General features: G+C 53.3%; 6 protein-coding genes across 6 annotated transcripts; 4 read left to right on the top strand and 2 right to left on the bottom strand.

The window, feature by feature from the left end:
- Positions 1 to 69: 69 nt before the first annotated feature.
- Positions 70 to 4,251, top strand: J7T55_003680 (uncharacterized protein; the record flags this gene model as incomplete). The annotated part of the gene is made up of 7 exons (XM_053143016.1): positions 70 to 118; positions 188 to 392; positions 458 to 590; positions 649 to 1,526; positions 1,722 to 2,260; positions 2,798 to 4,089; positions 4,171 to 4,251. The coding sequence occupies 7 exons, from the start codon at positions 70 to 72 to the stop codon at positions 4,249 to 4,251; spliced, it is 3,177 nt and encodes a 1,058-aa protein (XP_052993929.1).
- Positions 4,252 to 6,130: 1,879 nt separating this feature from the next.
- On the bottom strand, positions 6,131 to 9,634 carry J7T55_003679 (bromodomain-containing protein; the record flags this gene model as incomplete). The annotated part of the gene is made up of 1 exon (XM_053143015.1): positions 6,131 to 9,634. One exon carries the CDS (start codon positions 9,632 to 9,634, stop codon positions 6,131 to 6,133), a length of 3,504 nt encoding a protein of 1,167 aa, XP_052993928.1.
- Positions 9,635 to 10,952: 1,318 nt separating this feature from the next.
- On the top strand, positions 10,953 to 11,675 carry J7T55_003678 (uncharacterized protein; the record flags this gene model as incomplete). The annotated part of the gene is made up of 2 exons (XM_053143014.1): positions 10,953 to 10,977; positions 11,098 to 11,675. 2 exons carry the CDS (start codon positions 10,953 to 10,955, stop codon positions 11,673 to 11,675), a joined length of 603 nt encoding a protein of 200 aa, XP_052993927.1.
- Positions 11,676 to 12,517: 842 nt separating this feature from the next.
- Positions 12,518 to 13,027, top strand: J7T55_003677 (uncharacterized protein; the record flags this gene model as incomplete). Its single annotated transcript, XM_053143013.1, has 1 exon — positions 12,518 to 13,027. The coding sequence occupies one exon, from the start codon at positions 12,518 to 12,520 to the stop codon at positions 13,025 to 13,027; it is 510 nt and encodes a 169-aa protein (XP_052993926.1).
- A 792-nt stretch (positions 13,028 to 13,819) lies between these two features.
- On the bottom strand, positions 13,820 to 15,588 carry J7T55_003676 (metalloreductase fre8; the record flags this gene model as incomplete). The annotated part of the gene is made up of 2 exons (XM_053143012.1): positions 13,820 to 15,091; positions 15,181 to 15,588. 2 exons carry the CDS (start codon positions 15,586 to 15,588, stop codon positions 13,820 to 13,822), a joined length of 1,680 nt encoding a protein of 559 aa, XP_052993925.1.
- Positions 15,589 to 16,621: 1,033 nt separating this feature from the next.
- Positions 16,622 to 18,997, top strand: J7T55_003675 (rint-1 family protein; the record flags this gene model as incomplete). Its single annotated transcript, XM_053143010.1, has 1 exon — positions 16,622 to 18,997. The coding sequence occupies one exon, from the start codon at positions 16,622 to 16,624 to the stop codon at positions 18,995 to 18,997; it is 2,376 nt and encodes a 791-aa protein (XP_052993924.1).
- Positions 18,998 to 19,140: the final 143 nt, after the last annotated feature.

Genomic DNA, 19,140 nt, shown 5'->3' with positions numbered 1-19,140 from the left:
GCGGGAACGCTGCCCACGAGATGACGGAAGAACCCTAATAAACCCATTACAATCTCTGCGGCCTTAGAAATGTCATCGGGCAAGAAGAGAAAGCTCGAGGTCGGCCAGGGCACTCCAAGTAGGTTTTGTCCTGGGTGGAAGATTTGATGTCTCACAAAGTGAGGACTGTGACTGACCTCTCTTGCAGTGCTGAGTGCCGCTGCCCTCAAGAAGAGGCTTCTAGAGAGGCAGACAGGATCTTCAGCAGCTTCTACTTCCTCTGAGGGCGATGGAAAAACCCTTCAGGAAAGCGACCAAGCATCTGGTGGAGGAATTGGGGCAGAGGACAAGGCCTCAGGTGCATTTGAAAGGCTGCTGCTAGAAGGTGCCGAGATACCTGCTGGAGGGGACGGGTATGTGCATATCTTGCTGTTACCAAATCCAAAGACACCATCGGGATATTGACTGTAAGGCAAAGTTTACAGACTCCGGAGCCAGCTGAGGAGCCTCCCAAACGCAAGGTGGTCCAACTGTCATCCTTCAAGCCGACCAAGAGCAATTTTCAATTAAAAGCCAATGGTACTGCCCTCTTGACTTTCACAAATGGAGAGGTAAGGTCATGCCCTAAACAAGTCTATCTTCAAATTCGATTTGCTGATAACAGGACAGCGTCTGGTAATTCTGGGCAGCTATGGCATCAAGGTCAAGAGTGGCGAGGCAGCTATTGCCGGGGCCAATCTATTTCCCTCACAGACAATACACTGGGTTCATGCACCTCATTGTCATGCCCTGCCTGTTTTGAGATGTGCAGAGCAGTCTGTGATTGAGCTTCACAACCACCCAGGTGCCACCGAGCTCAGATCTCTGGAGAAGCTATCACCCCTCTTCGGAGTGCTGTGGAATGAAGCCAGCCAAAGAGAGAATGCCACAAGAAAGACCTATCAGATTTTATCCAGCTCTGCAGATGGTCCCAAGAAGGCCATAATCCACGAACTCAAATCGCCGGCTGAGTGGAACAAAAAAGTTGCGCATTTGCTCAAAGAAAAGCTGCAAAAGCCTCCACTTGTCTTAGTGTGTGGTCCCAAATCGTCGGGCAAATCCACCTTCTCGCGGCTCCTGGTCAACAAATTGTTGACCGACAGGGGAAGCAACAAGGAGCGAGCCTGGTCCGGTGTTGATGTTCTAGATATTGATCCTGGACAGCCCGAGTTCTCACCACCAGGCGTTATCTCTCTTGTTCAGCTCGAGGAGCCAAATTTATCACCTCCTTTCGGCCATCCATCTCTTGATATCAGATCTATACCCAGGTCACATGCTTTAGCATCTGTCACCCCGGCATCTGATATAGAGCACTACCAGGACTGTGTTGCAGACCTTTATGATATCTATCAGTCATCTCACAAGGCCTATCCCCTAGTGGTCAACACTCCTGGTTGGATACAAGGTACTGGCCTAGGTCTGCTCGTGGATCTCATATCCAAAATTCACCCGACTGAGGTCATTTACATGTCTGAAGATGGCCCGGAAGACACCGTCGAAGGCTTGAAGTCAGTGTGTGGAGGAATCGACTTCACCACACTTCCATCCCAATCCAGCGAGTATACTTCCAGAACTGCTTTGCACCTACGACACATGCAAGCAATGTCCTATTTTCATATGAGCCCAAAACTAAGCACTGGCACTAACATTCGATGGGACTCTCAAACGCTTACTTCTAAACCACCCCTTCTGTTGAACTACAGCGGAACTGGTGGTGGGATCCTCGGGGTGGTGTGCTATGGTTATCAGCCAGAACCAGAGCTTCTCGCTGATTCCATTGATGGCACCATCCTGGCAATTGTCGAGATCGAAAACCGCAGAGCATTCTCCACCACCGCACAGGCCGATAATGCGGTGGTATTAGACCGAACAGGAGAGCCAAATACTACTCAAACCGGAGACTTCGAAACCTTTATACGACGGACGCCAGAGCAGATTCCCTACATTCGCCACGGAATAACCCTTCGCCCCAAATTCTCCCGCTGCTTAGGCCTGGCCCTCGTGCGCGGTATCGATATTCAGCGTTCCCTCTTGGCTCTGGTGTCGCCGCCGTCGCCAAGTGACCTGGGAGGGAAGGAGATCGTTCTGGTGTCGGGCAAGTTTGATGCTCCGACGTGGGCATATACCGAAGACCACTATAATCGTGCTTCTCAGAATGGTGACGAAGGTATAGAAGATGAGGTCGACCAGGGCCGAGATGGGCCCAAGGAAGAGATCCCTTGGGTCGAGAGCCTGCATGGAGGTGAGAAGAGGGTCGTTGGGTCTAGAACATGGAGAGTCAGGAGAGATCTTGGCCGGAGTGGGGGAGCAGGTGATTAAGTCATAATAGACAGGCATACACACACAAGGCTACACCTAAAGAGAGAGGAGGGAGGCCTAGATATACCTCATAGGTGGTGAGGGCTTTGTGAGATCAACATTGGAGAGGCTTGACAACTGCGGTCTTCACTTGGTGCAGCTGTAATATTGTTTGCATGACGAACGCTGGACTGCCTATTCACTTCTGGCTCTAGGCTGCCTCAAACAAGACCTCAACATAATTCAAACTGCCTGTCTTCACTCACCGACTTGCTCGCCGACTCCTTCACCCATAACCGCACCTTGCCTACAACCGCAACTCACAACCGCAGCTCACCTATAACCACAATCATCCGTCCATAACCACCCCAGGTTTAGCAGTCCTCGTCATTTCTTGAGATTTGCGACTGTCATTCATTGACCCCTCTCAGTTGTCCCTTTCCCTCCCAATTGTCACCATCCATCTTGCGCTCGCCGTCAGCCTTGATCATGGACCATCAAGCGCTTGCGGATATCGCAAATCGGGCGATCCTTTACGTGCTGAACTTTCATCTCACAATGGTTGAGAACCGTCCTGAGTTGACTGATCTCGACCAGCCGACCAAAGACAGTATTAGTGACGGAATTCACTGGCTTCTCCCCCTGGAGGTTCTCGCTGCAGACAAACGGGCGGTCCACCTCGAGATAATCTGTGATGTGGCCGTAGATGTGGCCGAGAAGTACGGTATCAATAAGTCTTGGTTCTACGGTTCGGTCCAGGTGATTGCCAGCAATAAGCTGTTGCCCAGCCTTCATGCCAATTTCGAGGACCCAGTTCGTCTCCATCGCGGCCTATTGGGCGACGAGAGCGAGGCTGAGGGTGAGGCTGAGAGTGAGGGCGATGACGAAGAGGAGGATGAGGCCCCTCAGCCGCCCACCTTGGCCACAAACGAAAACATCGACATTCATCCCATGGAGGGCTCACATGAACACTGGGATGACAATGAGACACTCCTACTTATCGATCTCAAGGTCGCCGGCGCATCTTCCCTGGTTGTGTCGGAGGTAATCCACCGCTCCGTCGCTTCGATCAACAACAAGTGGCAGACAGTGAGCAACGAGCTCAACTGGAGCGATTACATTCAGAAGAAGAGGACTGCGAAGACGAACTACAACGAGTCGAAGGGCCAGATGATGGGACCCTGGACTGAACCCGAGATACGGGAAATGATCGGCCTCAAGGTGGCTGGAGTTTCGGCGCCCATCATATCGCGCGTGATGCACCGTTCTGCCGGATCTATCAATGATAAGTGGTCCAGAATGTGGTACAAAGCCTCTGGAGAGTATGATCTTATGTGGAAGGATATCATTCAACAGAAGTTCAACGAGAAGCGGGATAATAAGGATGTGCCCTCGCACGCACGAACCGCCAAAACCTTCACTACCCCTCCTGCTCCTATTGCCACTGACACCCCCCATAGCAGGGCCATGCCTTGGACCGAGCCTCAGATACGCGATTTGATCGATCTCAAAACTGATGGTGTCGATTGGGCGGACATAGCAAAGCAGATGAATCGCTCTTGGGGCTCGGTTGCCGGCACGTATCACAATCTAAAGAGCAAGCCCCGTTCCAAACATAATTCCAAGTGGAAGGATTACATCCAAGAGCGGTTGAGAGCGAAGGAGGCCGAGAAGGAACACGATCAGCAGGCGAATGCCGATGTAGAGCGGCAGGCGAAGGGTCTCCAGGGCGGAAAGAGAAGCAAGTCGGCAATGACCGTTGGACCTGGCTCTGTAAGCTACAACTGATTACCCAGAATTTTTCGCGGCTCTCCCGTAATGAATATATCTGGCTAATTTTGAGCTAAGTCTCAGGCTCACAAAAAGCGGCAGCGCATTGAACAGTGGATCGAGGCCACCGAAGGCACCGAGGCTGCAGAGACCGGAAGGTTTTGATGTTTCCGATGAGAATTAGGCTGCATAGTCATCTGCACTCAAAGCTTCACGAGCACTTTACCCATTCCAAGGTACATCACTCTACTGCACTGGTGGTAAAGGCGAAGGGAGAGTGGACCTCGGAATTTGGTCTCTTCACACCTTCTAAGTCCTGTTTAAGTCTGGTGATACCCATACGACACATACTTCAGGATTGAGCACGTCTAATTACCCAGGGAGATATTGCGCGGATTCATCATGTAGGGTCATCGAACAGTGGGTGAAAGGGGAAGGGACAAGGAAGAGCCGCTTTTTCACTATTACAAGATCCAGATGGGTCTTGTACACTTTGATCGCCTTGAGAAAGATGTTCAGATAGGGAGGGTCAGAATACTCTTTAGTTGTCAGTCAAGAATGTACAATACAATCGTCAGATAAACAATCAATCACGGAAAATCACCCTGTTTTGTTCCTAATCTTATGGATGAGAAACTCTGAGGGCTTCGGAATATCTAAAGAATAAGACTTATAAACATCATTAAAGCTGGCCTTTTCTACCTTGAGTACAGCGAGCTCCTTTCTGACCTTACAAAGCAATGAGATACAGCGGAAATTGAGCTCAGACACAAACTTCATCGCTGCTACGAGGCCTCGGTTTCAACAGATCACATCGACGACGTTAATGAGACAAAAGGCTCAAATATTGATTCGTGCTACCACCTATCTGTCTCCCGCCAGCAGCCACAAACTTGCCAGAGCCACTTCCGTCCTCGACCACACGCCCACATGTCTGACCCAGCGTACCAATTCATTCCGTCTCGAAGGTACGGGGCACGAATCCCTCGCCCAGTTCGTTCATAACATAGCCCATCTGTCAAAGCTGGGACCCACCGAAGAAGTCTCTCGCCAGACAAAGCAGCCCATAGAAAGGTATACCACCAACAGCCGAGCCGACAATCAACCGGACCAAGCCTGCTTTCGGGACAAGATAGCACAGAGAAGAGCCCGCCATAAAAAGAACCAGCCCCAGCATCACACGAACCGCCCCTGCCGAACACAGACACCGGTCTAAACTTTAATACAGATGAAACGCAAGGCCGAAGACTGGCCTGATGAAGAAGCGCGAAAAAGTCAATCGAGGTATCTCTTTTTGAGGGCGGCATTGAGGCGTGGGAAGAAGTGGCACAACAACCAAGGAGCCATCAATTTGTTCCCGTTTCGTTTCATGCCGTAATGGACAATGTGGCCTGCCCACCCTTTTATTTCCCTGGGTTTCGATGCAGTATATCTCCCGAACGCCTTGTGAAAAGCCAAAAAGAGCAATGTTGGTTGAGGTGAAGAGTGTTGATGAATATGGATGGCCTAGTGATTATGCTTATATCTTAGGGCGTCGATGGTCGGTAATCAGGTTGAGATGTGGAGCGGCAATGAGGCACCCCGTAAACCGACACGGTATTGATTTGTGAAAAGCTCATAGACCAGATCTGTCCGTCAACCTGGCATGTAGCAAGGGATGAAGATGCCTGGAAAGGACTTTTCCTTCAATATATTGATGATGCAAATCCTAAAGATTTGGAACCCACTACAGAGTTTGTCTGCAGGCCTGGGTGCTTGCCTCGAGTGGTGATAGCCATGCTAAGAATGGAGCATGGCTGAGCTGATTGACGTGGATGCTTGCCGTCGCATGTGATACCCAATACACAGGACCGTAATTGTTGTGCATGGGAGGAGCCCTGTTGCCAAAAGTGGCAAGCAAAGGGAACCGAAATGTAAGAAAGTATTCGAAATAACACTGCGGTTAAGCCCGCTCTTGCCGGTGTCAAGTAATGATGCGCCTGGATATCGCGATGAATTCCAGTTTCCTTGCGCCTCGCGACGGTAAACTCGGATGTTCGGACGCCTACTGTTCGTTGCTCTCCGGGCTCAACATACCAACAGCTTCCTCCTTGATATCGCCAGGCGGGCTGCTCGCAGCACCTTGACTTTGCAAGCTGTCGACGCGTTCCATTGCAGGGGCCTGAAGGGAGTTGGCAGCTCCATTGGGGAGAGCGGGAATGTTCTTGCCCAGCTTCTTGCCTTTTTCGGGTGTTGAGTTGGCACCGCCGGGCTTCGGATCGGTGATCTGGGCCTTGCCAGCCTCGAGCTTCTTCTTCTTCTTGGCCAGGGCGATTTGTTCCTTTGGTGGTCGTTTCTGAGGTGACACAATCTTTCCAGTGGCGCCAAGCCGAGGGCGAGGCCTCTTCTGCTTGACAGGAAGATCCTCGTCCTCTACCAAAGGTTGATCGCCATTAGCATGCAACTTGGCGAGGAAGAAGTTCTTGACAAGCCCGATCTGGTCTTGGATATTATCCTTCGTGACCGGCTCTGCAGGTGGAAGCTGCTCAAACACATCGTGGATCTCAGCGTCGACGGTTTGTGCCTGGGACTGGAACGTGTTCCGGACACGAGTCTGGAGTAGATGCAGAGGCACCGACATCATCTCCAAACCAAGCTCTCTGTCAAGGCCAAGGGCTTTGAAGCCAAAGAAGTCTTCACCGAGTTCCTCGGCAAAGTCACCTCCCACGAATTGTTCACTGCCGTCCTTGAATGCTCCAGCACCGTCTGGCCCGACGTCGTTGAGCGCCGGTCGAAGCAAGTCCGCGAGATGGGACTTCATGCGCTCATGCATTGTTCCAAGCTTGGTACCAAGTCTGTCGACATCATCTTTGGCGTAGCCCTCCAAAGTTTCAAGGCTATGACCGCTCTCGTTGAGTGTGTGTAGGATGACCTCCTCTTGGGTGAAGCGCGGTTGAAATTTGGCTCCACGCTCCGCATATACGCCCGTGGCGTTCTTCTTCTCGGCTTCCTGGTAGACATTGAAGGTGCGAATGAGTTTCTCGAAATAATCGCCGGCGATGTCAGCAACCACATCCAGCGCAGATGGCTGCAGCTCTTCAAATCCAGCATGGTAGAAAATTTTGGCCACCGAACGCTGCAGTGCTGATTTGCAAACACCAGGCGCCAAGACAGGTGCTTCGCCAGCCACGAAATGCGGTTCGATGTCAGCTTCCACGAAGGGCTCCGGCTCGTACTTGGGAAACTGATTCGCGTAGACCTGTGACTGGATCTGCATCTGCTTGATGACGCCAATCTTCGAAACAACCTTCCTGGTTTCCTGTAGCTGCCGGAGATTCGCGTCGAACTTCTTCGTTAGAATGCTCGGAGGGGCGATGAAGAAGCCTCGCGGTACCATTCGCAAGACATCTTCATGTTGGTTGATGACTTGGCCCTCGTCGTCCTCGACCCATTGCAGCTTGGGTGGGACATCTGGCACAAGATGGCTCACCTCGTAATAGTCAGGAATAGTCCGCTCTTCTTCAACTTCCATGCCCTCGGCAAGGGTTTCCACCGGTTTCGCTGCGTCTTTCGCAGCAATGACTGATGAGTCGCCGCCGGATGCAGTGAGGATTCCAGCAGACTCAGCCTGCTTTTGGCTTCGAAAAACCCTCCGCATGCCAGCCTTGGTCCTCAGGAGTGCTGGCTCGTCGACGTTCAGCTTGTTGCCTTTGAACAGCTGGTAGCGCTCCCGAGCAGCCAAAGCACGATCCTTTTTCGTGACTTGCTTCCAGATCTTGTACTCCTCGTCCTCGATCTCTTGCTCGGCAGCCTCACCGAGCGCATGGTCGAGAACCATGCCGCTCAAGGAGGGGCCATCAATCTCCATGGCATCAGCGTTGCTGCCAAGTCCGGACTGACCGTGCTGGCCCAGGGGCGTGAAGGAGCCGACAGGTGGTGTCCCGAAACCATTGCTGCCGTCGCCCATCTCAGACCCTTCCCGGCCTGTTTTGGCCAAGATTCCATTGAGTTGCAATATAGGCTTGGTGTCATTATTTGGCGTTCCTTCCTTCTGATCTGAAGGCGCTTTTCTGGACTTCGTAGCTCCTTTGGTGGCACTGCTGCGACCGCGTGAGGATATGATGGGTTCATCGTCACTATCGTCGCCTGCATCATCCTCGCCACCATTCTGCTTACGACGTTCTTCGGCTTCAACCTCGGCGCGAGGTCTGATGACCAAGTCAGGGATTAGCGGGGTGAGCTTGTCGGCCTCCCTGCGCATGCCGTTGGCCATGCGAGGGAGGTGGTTGTTCAGATTCTGGTTATATCGGAGACAATTATCCCAAATCAGACTGAGATCGGCGACAAAATCGGCCTTCGATTTGTACTGGAGCTGCTTAAGCTTCTTGGTCATGGTGCCAAGATCCATTGGCTGCTTAATGACTGTGGGGGTGATCAGTGCTTGCGTAAGTCTTTTAGGGCGGGTAAAGTGCTGCCTACCGTTATAGTAGTCTGGCGCATCCCTCTTGCTCACTTTCTGCAAGAATGGTGTCGAGTACTCTGTGTGCGCCTTCAATTCGCTGAGAACCTTTTCCAAAGCCTCATAAAGCTCCTCCTGGCCCACATTGTCCTCGCTCGCCCATTTTGATCGATTCTTCCTAACCTCATTCATGAGACTACGCAGCTCCTGATCGGTCGCTTGGACTTGACTGCGCTTCATGTCTATTCTGGCAATGAGATGTTTCAGCGTCAGGCTTGATGCGCCGAGGTTGGCGCTGCTGAGGGATCCGTGGCCCTGGCTGGCCCCTTCGTTGGATGAGCTGCCGCCGTTCTTGTCCATCTCGGCTTGGATCTGTTTCTCGGATTCTTCTAGTTGCTGCTGCTCTAGCATGGCGGTACGGTCATTCTCAAGGGTATAAAAGAGTGTGTGAAAGCTGCGCTTGGCAGCCTCCTCGGTTGCATTGCGGGCCTCTTCCAATTCCTTGCGCGCATCTTCAGACGATCTGGCCTGGTCTTGCGACGAGCCATCCTCTTTTGACTTGTCGCCATTTTTGCCGGGAGAAGAGACAGACTGGACAGGGGAGCTACCGGATTTGGATGGGGAGAGATATGTCTTGGCAGCGGCGGCATTTGCAGCAGTCTGGGATTTTGGCGGCGCAGAGGCGCTCTCAGCGTTATTTTCTTCTTCCTCATCATCTTCGTCGTCGTCTCCATAATCATCTTCATCAATCACACGTTTCGCTTTTTTCAGGGGTGGTGGCTGGATGGGTGCGTGGTCGGTCGTGGGCGGGGGCAGGTTGAAGGAGTCGTCAGCGGTCGGAGGTCGCTTCAAGGACTCGATGGCAGTCGGATTGATGTCGCCATCATCGGAGAAGAGCGAGGCAATCCTGGCATCGGTTTTGCGGAAGAGGTTGGCGAAATGGGCGCGTCGATGGTCCTCGTCGTGGTTGTCTGATGCCTCAGGCATCAACAATGTCGCATCGTTCTGGGATCGCGACGAGCCATCGGAAGGAGGCTGATTCATCTTGATTCCGTTTCCCTGGCTGGCGCCTGGTGTTGGCCAGCCGTTCTGGGATTGATGCAGAGACATATTGGCCCCTGGGTGATGGACAGGACTGATGCACGGCCGGACCACCCATGCGCCGGAGGTCGAAGTGGAATTCCACCGCCTTCCGGTCGGAGTCGGTTGACTAGATGGGCACCGGGTGATAGCGCGTCATTGACATAGATGGGGAGAAGGGAGTGCAGGTCGGTTCGGGATGATGTGGTGGTGGAGGTGATGGAATTGCGACGGGCGATGGTCGTGGACGTGATGGGTTGACGTTGTTTCTGGAGAGCGCATGTCCCGTTTTGGGTGGAGCAAGTACCGTCGCGCGACGGGAGTGTGGGCCTCGGCGCCCAAGCAGCCTCGCCAGGTACCTCTGCCTCACTTCGACGATACTACGGGGCTCGCTGCGCCGTTGTGGGCAGTCGTGGGCTTGTACAAAGATGCTATTTAATTCAGGTGCCTCCCTCTCGAGAATTTCCACAGTTCTCTTTTGCATCTCCACAATCTAATCCCTCAGCATCCCATCTCACCATGTCCTCGATGTACTTCGCGGTCGAGCTGCCTTACATAATCCCGCCGCTTAGGTGATCCTGCCCGCAAGCAGCTGGTAGTCAAGTCGAGGGCGGAAAACATAGTGCCATTTGTCATTCGATTTCATATGAAAGGCAGGGAGCGCTATGACATGTATCGATTCATGATGCCAATTCCAAAAACCATGATTCCTAGTGTTTGATACTGCTGGCGAGAAAGTTTTCTTCTTCGAAGTGCAGTGCAGTGCAGATGACGTTGGCGGCGTAGCACAACGCGTCAACAGAACATCCAGATGGCACTGATTGGCAACACTGATTACCTGTCCATCAACAGCCCCTGATACACGGTACATTGATGCATGTGGGCATGGGAATAGGCATGTGATATCACAGTCGACATGAGCATCAGTAGGGATAATGATACATCTGCATGCTAGACCATGAGGAAACAGTGACAGTAAAGCATCCGATGTCTTACTCAGGCTCCAGCGCACCTGCATACACACATAGACGACCCCAAATACCATCCACATGGCACTCGGATGGGTGGGGATGGCCCGACACGGCGGTCACACCTGGGCCGTGGTGGGGCTCGGATGCCCTGGTGGTGGGTGGGCGAGCAGCAAGCGAGCAAGCAAGCTCCAGGCCACCTCATCCTGGAACTCGTTGCGTATCGCAAACTCCAGCAGCTAACCCTCCCAACAGACACCAGCTGCAACAACTGGGCTTTCCACCCCAACCAAGTCTCAAATCCAAACCGCATTTATCGACAGCCATGATTATCACCGCAGATCATTTATGATTAACCTTGCAACATCAAACCTACAGAGATGAGGATACGCCTTCCGTTCGCAGGTTCGTAGACAGCTGGAGCTCTCACTCAGCTCAGCAAGCTCCCCTCTCCACTCCACCTCCACAAGGCTCCCCAGGCGAGCTCTAGCCCGCCATACTCGGCAGACACTGACGCCACGACAGGAGTCTTCTTCCTGCTGCTCCTCCTCGCAGGCTACGCTGGCCTGACCTCCCTCCAGGTTGGGGTCTACGTCAACGACAAAGTCCTCCACGCCTTTACCTTCTTCCTCCTCACCGTTGTCTTCTACTGGATCGTCGACACCAACCGCCGGCGAACCCTCCACTTCACCTTGGTGGTGTGCACATTATGTCTGGGCGTCGGCTCCGAATTCCTACAGGGCTTCCTACCGAACGGTCGGGACTTTGACTTCTACGACATCGTCGCCAACCTGGTGGGGAGCTTAGCGGGGCTGGGGCTGTGCTCAGTGTACCACAAGCGCATGTTGGAGAGGAAGAGGAGCCGCAAGACATACACCGCCGTTCCTGATGGGGAAGACGAGGGCGACATCGAGCTCGGCGAAGGCGTCGTTGGCGCGCAAGAGAGCGGCATTACGGAGGCCTCAGGCGCTGCAGGCGAAGGCCCGTCTACCAAGGCAACGACTTTAGAGGAGGAGGTCGACAACTGGGATGAGAATGCGCCGGATGACTGGGATGGAGTAGATGATGTGCATGACGAAGAGCCGAAGAAGCGCGCTGACTGAGGGGCGGCATCCTCATGTGCGCAATGGACTTGAAAATGATGGCGCTGGACACAAGAGCGACGGTCTGTTCTGATACCTTCACGGCGATTTGGCTGGCTATTGGCGTTGGCAGGATTTGTACAACTGGAACAAGGGATTTGACGTCTATCATTGAGCAATAAAAGGAAAGGAGAAATCGAATGGAATGGGCATTTTGTCCCAAAAAGGGGCCAGACTTTGCCAAGGGCCGTTTAGACATGATACCAGGCAACGTGTATTTCATGTCGAAATGACACCCTTATGTCCCACCAAAGCACACAACCATACTTACTATCCGCAGGGATCCCAACGTTCGGATACAACTTGACCAGTACATGTTACTCCTTGCGGTCGGATACCTGCTGTGTGCCAGCCTTCTATAGGTCATGAATAATCTCGTGCAGGGAAACCTCTGAATGACTCCTCTATCTTGTAGGATAACATCTATTCTACGCACTGAATATTCGGCTAACCTTTGGATTTCCTGCAAATTGTAGAGACGAACCCACAAGCCTCCAACTAGTCCTTGGGCCTTGATGATCCCCATTTTTTGTCCAAAATCAAGTCGTTCTCAACCCCCTTCCATAAATACATAAGAGCTTGTCACATCGACCTCAGTCACTCACGCAAAAAGTTCCAAGTCAATACCAAACATCAGTCACAGTTTGGCTCTCGCAGTTGAAGTGTGCAGGATTAAGTGACAAGCACACCCAACGGTGTGTTCCACAGAGGTGATTCGCAATAATCTACCCAAGGGTACCACCCGTACTGTCGCCATTCAGAGTTTCTTTCCTCCAATTTGATAGGGCGAATCAACTTCCACGATGCGTTACGCAAAAAGGTACGAGGAAAAACTAAAGACCAGGCACTGGAAGTCGCTCTGGGAAAGCAACATATCGGACCTCGCCACACTGAAGTCGCAGGTCGAATCACGCGGCATCGTCGTCGTCGACGCCGAGCCGTGGAACGCGGGCGGCCCATTTGAGTGTCGCGAGTTTGGCATCGCCTACATACCTCCCATACAATCCACCCACAACGACGACACGGGCCTGCCTCGGACGTTGAAAGCATATCAGAAACACTATGGAATTCAGAGTTGCTGCGTTCACATTCGCAGCAGGGAACGGTCAAAATGCGGCCAGGCTTTTGAGTTTGGCGAGGTTGATCTGGTGGATGCAGACTTTGCCGAGGAGAAATTACTATGGATTATGGAATCCTTCAACGCCAGTCCGGAACCCGTCCTCGTCGGCTTTGATTTAAGCTTCGAGCTTCGGGTGTTGTCGATCCATTACCCACGTCTGCTAGAGCGGTTGTCGAGTTGGGTGGATGTCTAAGAGCTTGCTGCCGATGCCTCTGGCCACTCCCGAATGCCTAGTCTCCGGGATACTATGATTGCGCTGGGGTTTAGGGACGACCGGCATGCAGTCGGAAGCCATATAAACTGGGGGCACTGCGCTGGAAACGATGTGGTTCGCCTTGCTGCCGGGTTGATTGAGTTGATGAGACGACCAGAATCTTCTCCACCGCTGGACATTGGCCAGTCGCAGAAGAAATCAAGCAAGCAGAAGATATACAAGAAGCCCTCCTTCACACGGAGGCTGTGGAGGGTGAGACCAAGACCTTTTTACTTTTACCCCTTTACGGCGAGAATCTACGAGACCAGCGAGCATAGGGCTTTGGGCAGATTCTCGCTGCAAGGGTTCTTCGACTACTTCTCGGATTATGGGCCAACAGCTGCTGGGATTCAGCCGTCCAAGAATTATGGCTGGGTCTGTCTGCCCACGCATGAGAAGCTTGTAGAGTTTGTCAACCACTTCAACAGCAGACACGAAAGTGAAGATGGATACAAATTGAAAGTTATTGCGGATTACGAGGATTCCACCACACCTGTAACTACATTGGCAGCACTGAATACAAATAAGAGAGGAGGAAAACATGAAGCATGTGGATGTTGAAACTGGGGATATGCTGGACACCTTATGTGGCCTCGAAATAGCCATGTATTCATAGCAAACAAGCGTGCGAGCATTGAAGCGACTCAAGGCCAATCGCTCAACCATCTTTGCATCACGAGGAGAGAACGTATCTGATGCGTCAAGTTTGATAGTGCCGGTTGTCTACTTGCCCTACCACCCAAAGCTCTCGCTATGCCAAAACACCACCCTCCCCTTGCGCACCCAAGCTCCGACATGATTTCTCAAGTCGCGGCCCATCACCGTTGGCCCACAAAACAAGACCGCCACCCGCTCATCCTGGCCATGCTGGAATACATCATCCACGGCCCTCTTAAGGTTCGGCCGCATGAGTTGGTGCCTCATCTCGCCGCCATGATGCATCGTGGTCAGCTCCACATCCCCACCCTCCGCCTCCTGGCCGCCGTGCTTGTCTTCATTGGCTGTGACAAAGATCTGCACACCCTCGTCCTCGGTAAAGCTCTTGCCGTCTTTTCCAGACGCGACCCAAGAGGCATCGCCGACGCCACGCACGGCCCAGATCAGCTGGACCTGCGCAGTTGGGTTGTCCTTGACTAATGCGCGGTAGAGAGGAACTGTGTAAGTGGCACCAACACCCCCAGAGACTAGCAGTATGCGGTCGTACTCGCCTTCAGCCAAGGTTGAGAAGTGGCTAGCGACGCCATATGGTCCCTCGATGTATAGTGGGAGCTGGGTGGCATCATGACGGCTGTTCTTGGTCGCAATCTGGTTCAAAGTCGTGGTCATTGGCCCACTGAGTTGCCTTGCCACTAGTGTGAGATTCCCAGTTTCCACGTCAACATCTGCTACCGTGAAAGGGTTATACAGGAATTCGTGAACAAGGTAGTCCGTTGAAGCCGGGCTGTCCGAAGTTCGAGCCTCAGCAGGGATTTGGAGGTAGATGTGCGAGCCGGGGTGGTTCTGGAACCGGTGAACCTTCTTGTTTGGAATTGGTGCGGTGATTTTGACGAGGCCTGTGCCAGGTACTTTTTCCAGCTTCGCGATGGCGGTGAAAGTGTCGAATTTCCGGGTGATAATGTCGGCGAGGAAAACCACGAGTGCCTCGACCAGGAACACCCTCGACGAGTGAGCGTGGAACCAGATTAGGGGCGGTATTATCATCGCCACGGTGAGATGAACAATGAAGAATATCCTATAAGAGTAGTTTCGGATCATTCTCAGAGTTGTTGCGTTCAGCAAGCTCATCATCCAGATCCCCACAATCCCAGTGATGACGACGCGGGATGTGGTCAGCTTCTGTACCAGTAGGCCCGAGGCCACAAAGAAGTTGAGGTAGAGGCCAGCATGGACAAAAAGCAACGTATATATGATGCGGCCAAGCACGCGGTGGTAGCGATTGATCTGCTCATGTGATGAGTTGAATATGTAGGCGACTGGGTTGAGACTCTTTAGTGCCAGGAGGTACTGAAGAGGCAATTGAGAAATTGCTATTCCACCAGCTCGTTTTGTGAGATGGAGATAATCTGCTTCTTGTCAGCACTCTCTGTTTTTACTTTAGACATCTTGACTGCCTCACCATCATCGGTCCCCAACACAGTCAGGATTGCCATCCATAGCCCCCAGCCCAGCCCAAAGACCCACTCGTCTCTCTGGCCCCAGTTCTGGCCCAGGAACACGACGTCGTCCCCAAGCCACCACTGCAGATAGCGATACCGCGATTCCCACGCTCCAAGAGGGCCTTGCCTCCTCACTTTCCGCAACGGAGACTCTGGGATTGCATTGTAGGCGCCCTTCTTGGCCTCAATTGCCCGGATGGCCCGGGATACCAGCCTGTAGATCAAGAACAACAGAACTGGAATAAAGGCCGACAGCTGTGCATATCCAGCATATCTGTCCAGAGTCTGCCTCCTGAGCCTCACCTCGTCCTCATCTAAGGAGACAAATTTCCACGGCCATCCCATCTTACAATGGTGAAATTCTTGGTGTTTCAAACAATTGCGGCGGATATCTGGCTTTTGCTCTTAGTTGACGAAAGAGTGAGGCAGAACGGGTCAAAGGGGCTCTGCAAATAAGTGTTGCAGGGCCTGGGAAGCGATGTGTCTTTGTACCCCGTGTGTGAGGTGTAGCCGAGAGTCTCAGCCGCAACTGAAGAGGACCAGGGGTAGATTTCCAATGATTTGAAATGGCAAGGAGGTCGCTGGCAAAGGGCGTTCGGTTGATTCAAGTACTATTACGGCGGTCCGCCTAGTGCCCGGAACGTCACAGTAAGCTCGGATTTCCACCCTGCGGGGTTCGGACCGCCTGGAGGCTTGGGACGTAGACTAAGATTCCCCGAGTAAACGGCATTTGGAAGGTTGGTCACAACATTCATGCCTCATGCCAGTCGTCATGAAACTCACTGGGGCCAAAATGGCCGTCGTTTGGACTAGGCATGGATTCATCAACCCTCAGCTAAGTAAAGCTGAAGGAGCTGTGTACGAGAAGTTAAAGAGAGGAACGAAAGCAAATTGGCACGATCGAGAGCTGCTCGGGCCCGGACAGGGGAAGACGAAGTTGAAGGCTTCCACAGTGCTCGAAGGAGTCGGGCATTTCCATAGACGAAAGCCCCGAGTACTCCGTTCACTTTCGTCGACTGAAGTCAATCATACTGACTCGTTCAAGCCAATTGAGTCAAAGAGTGGATAGATACCCGGCTAGGAATACATTTGTCGGTGGTAGACTTCGCTTCTCCAGAGATTTGGAAGAAGGACACCCTGCAGTTATCTACTGGAGCTCCATCACCCCCTGCACGATTTAGTGGGGCTCGGAACCGAGTGGGCCCCGGAACTGAGTTACAGATCCGACCTTGGAGTACTGGAAGTTGGAGACAGCTGTCGGCCGCTGCAGCAAGATTCCTTGAACGTCGCGCATCATCCATTAGCATCGCCGTAGACCTATGTGGCTGCCTTCCATTGCCTTGGACGCGACTTCGGGTGAAAACACCTATCTCTCACCATGGCAGTCCAGCTACGTTCCTTTCCCTCCCAGTCCTCGGACGACGTACGGTTAGACGACTATCTAGACGACAAGCTCCAGTCGACCGTGGACCTCGATAACCTCGACGAGCTCCTCGCCAGCGTCGAAGAGCAGCACGTCCAGCTCCAGTCCCAACTCGACGACGCCTCCCACGCCCTCGAGGTCGCCCGTCAGTCTGCCGACCAACGGCAGGCCTCGCTGCAGAAACAGATCGACGACTTTCAGTCACTGCAGCGCAGCATCGACGTCCGCCTGCAGATCGTCTCGAGCTCTGACGCACCTGATGAGGCCATCCGCAGACTCGAGGGCCCCATGCACAAGCTGCAGAAGGTGGACCTGGCGCATAAATACCTGCTGTTGCTGCAGGATGTTGAGAATCTGAGGACCGAGGCGCGAAGCCACCTGCCAAAGAGCCCAAAGGCCGCGCTTGAGCCATACACCAGGTTGAAGCAGCTGGCGCAATACCTGCACGAGCTGCAGGCCCCAGCTGACTATGCGGCTACGCACTTGGTGAATCATGTCGCTGGGATCGCGGAGAGTCTCTGGGACGAGATGAAGAGGACCATGTGGGCAGAGATGGACGGGATCCTCAAGAAAAGAGGCTGGCCGAAGAGGGTGGACGCACGATCAGAAATCGACGAGGAGTGGAGAGTGTGTTTCGAGAAGCTGGTGGACCTGCAGATCCCAGAGGTTCTCTATTCGGACGGTGTGGTCACGCTCCTGCCCATCGACGTGATGGCGCAGAACTGGACCAAGGAATTCCGCTACCATTTCATGAGCCGCGACAAGCCCACGAGCAAGCCGCAGGTCATCGGGGCTCAGTGTTTCCCGTGGATTACTGCCCTCTTGGAGGAGTGGGATGACTTCATGCGTGACAACTTTGGGTTCATCCTCGCAACAAAGTTCAGCGACACGGCAGCGGCCAACAAGATGGTTTATATGGACCCAACGTGCGCCCTCATTACCTCATTGCTGCCTGTTATCAGGGAGAAAGTCAACTCGGCCGTGGAGGTGGCCCTGAAGGATCCAGTGTTTTTGAGCAGCCTGATGTCGCAGCTGATGACCTTTGACGATACTTTGCGATCGAGATTCAACTACGATGGAGGCGACCTCGAGCGAGGCTGGGGTGGCCTCGCCACTGAGGTGCTGGACAAACACTTTGACAAGTGGCTTGAAGCAGAGAAGACTTTTGCCCTGGAGAGGTACAAAGGGATCATGGCCACACCAGACGCTGGTCAGATTGACTACGAGTACAACGGTCCCGGAAAGACCAAACCGACGTACGGTGCTGTCCGCGTTACAGATCTCCTGCGCTCCGTGACGACTCAATATGAGCGGGTTAGAAGGTTCTCCCACAAGTTGCGCTTCCTGATCGAAATCCAGCTGGAAATATTGGACTCGTACCATGACCGCTTGAATGGATCCCTAGGTGCCTACAAGGCTATGACATCCACTGCCGGCAAGATGGTATACGGGGCCACTAAAGAGCAATTAGCAGCCTTGGAGGGCACCGGGACATTCGAGACTCTTTGCAGGGTCTTCGGCAGCACAGATCATGTCGTCAACGCTCTCAAGGACTGGAGCAACGAGGAGTTCTTTGTAGACTTGTGGGACCGGCTGCAGGCCAGGGCCACAAAGTCTGACGACCAGAACAACCTCGCGGGTGGCATGAGTCACGACGAAGTCAAGGGCCGGACGTCACAGACGGTCGGGACAGGCGAGGACGGCGGCATTCTGTTCGACGAGACTATCAAGGCTTACACAGAGCGGCGGACGGCCGCGCAGGACCTGCTGACCGAAGCCGTCATCAGGTCGCACGCGGACGCCTTCCGCGCCTACATCCACCGGGCCCAGTGGACCGTCGTCAGCGAGGACACAGCCGCCATCGACCCATACCAGCTGGCCATCACGGCTGAGCTAGACGAGCCACTGCGCATAATCAAGCGTAACTTCGACTTCCTCACACACGCTGTCAGCGCCGCCGTCGTGCGCCGCGTCATCCGCAAGGCCCTGGACAGCCTGCAGGACACGCTTTGGGGCGATGTCCTGCGCAAGAACAAGTTTACGGCCCTGGGCGCCGCTCAGTTCATGCGTGACCTGCACGCTGTGTTTGCCATGGTGGACCGCTACGTCCCCAATGCTTCGGAGGCCATGGCCACGCTCGCGGACGCGGTCAAGCTGCTCAACCTGCCCGTGGAAGCCGAGGAGGGCTTCATGTCTCTCAAGCAGGCCAGCGACCGCGTGTTCACAGACAATTCCGAGGCGAGGAAGGTGATTGAGGAGCTTGGGGTCGACACGCTTGAGCCTGGGAATGCTAGGATGATCTTGCAGAGGCGCGTCGAAAATAGTGACTAGATTCAGACTCAGCCTCAAATAAGGAAACAGAGGAATTGCCCTCATTTTGCCATGTCTATTGCTGTCCCTTTCATGTGTCTAGTGTTGAACCACGTGAGCCTTGTGTATGCAGTAAATAGTCCAGTCCCCAAATTCCCGGAATC

This window comes from Diaporthe amygdali, assembly GCF_026229845.1.
Source record: "Diaporthe amygdali strain CAA958 chromosome Unknown NODE_13_length_1014660_cov_65_381101, whole genome shotgun sequence".
Classification (NCBI taxonomy): Eukaryota; Fungi; Ascomycota; class Sordariomycetes; order Diaporthales; family Diaporthaceae; genus Diaporthe; species Diaporthe amygdali.
This window is presented reverse-complemented; position numbering and strand designations above follow the sequence as displayed.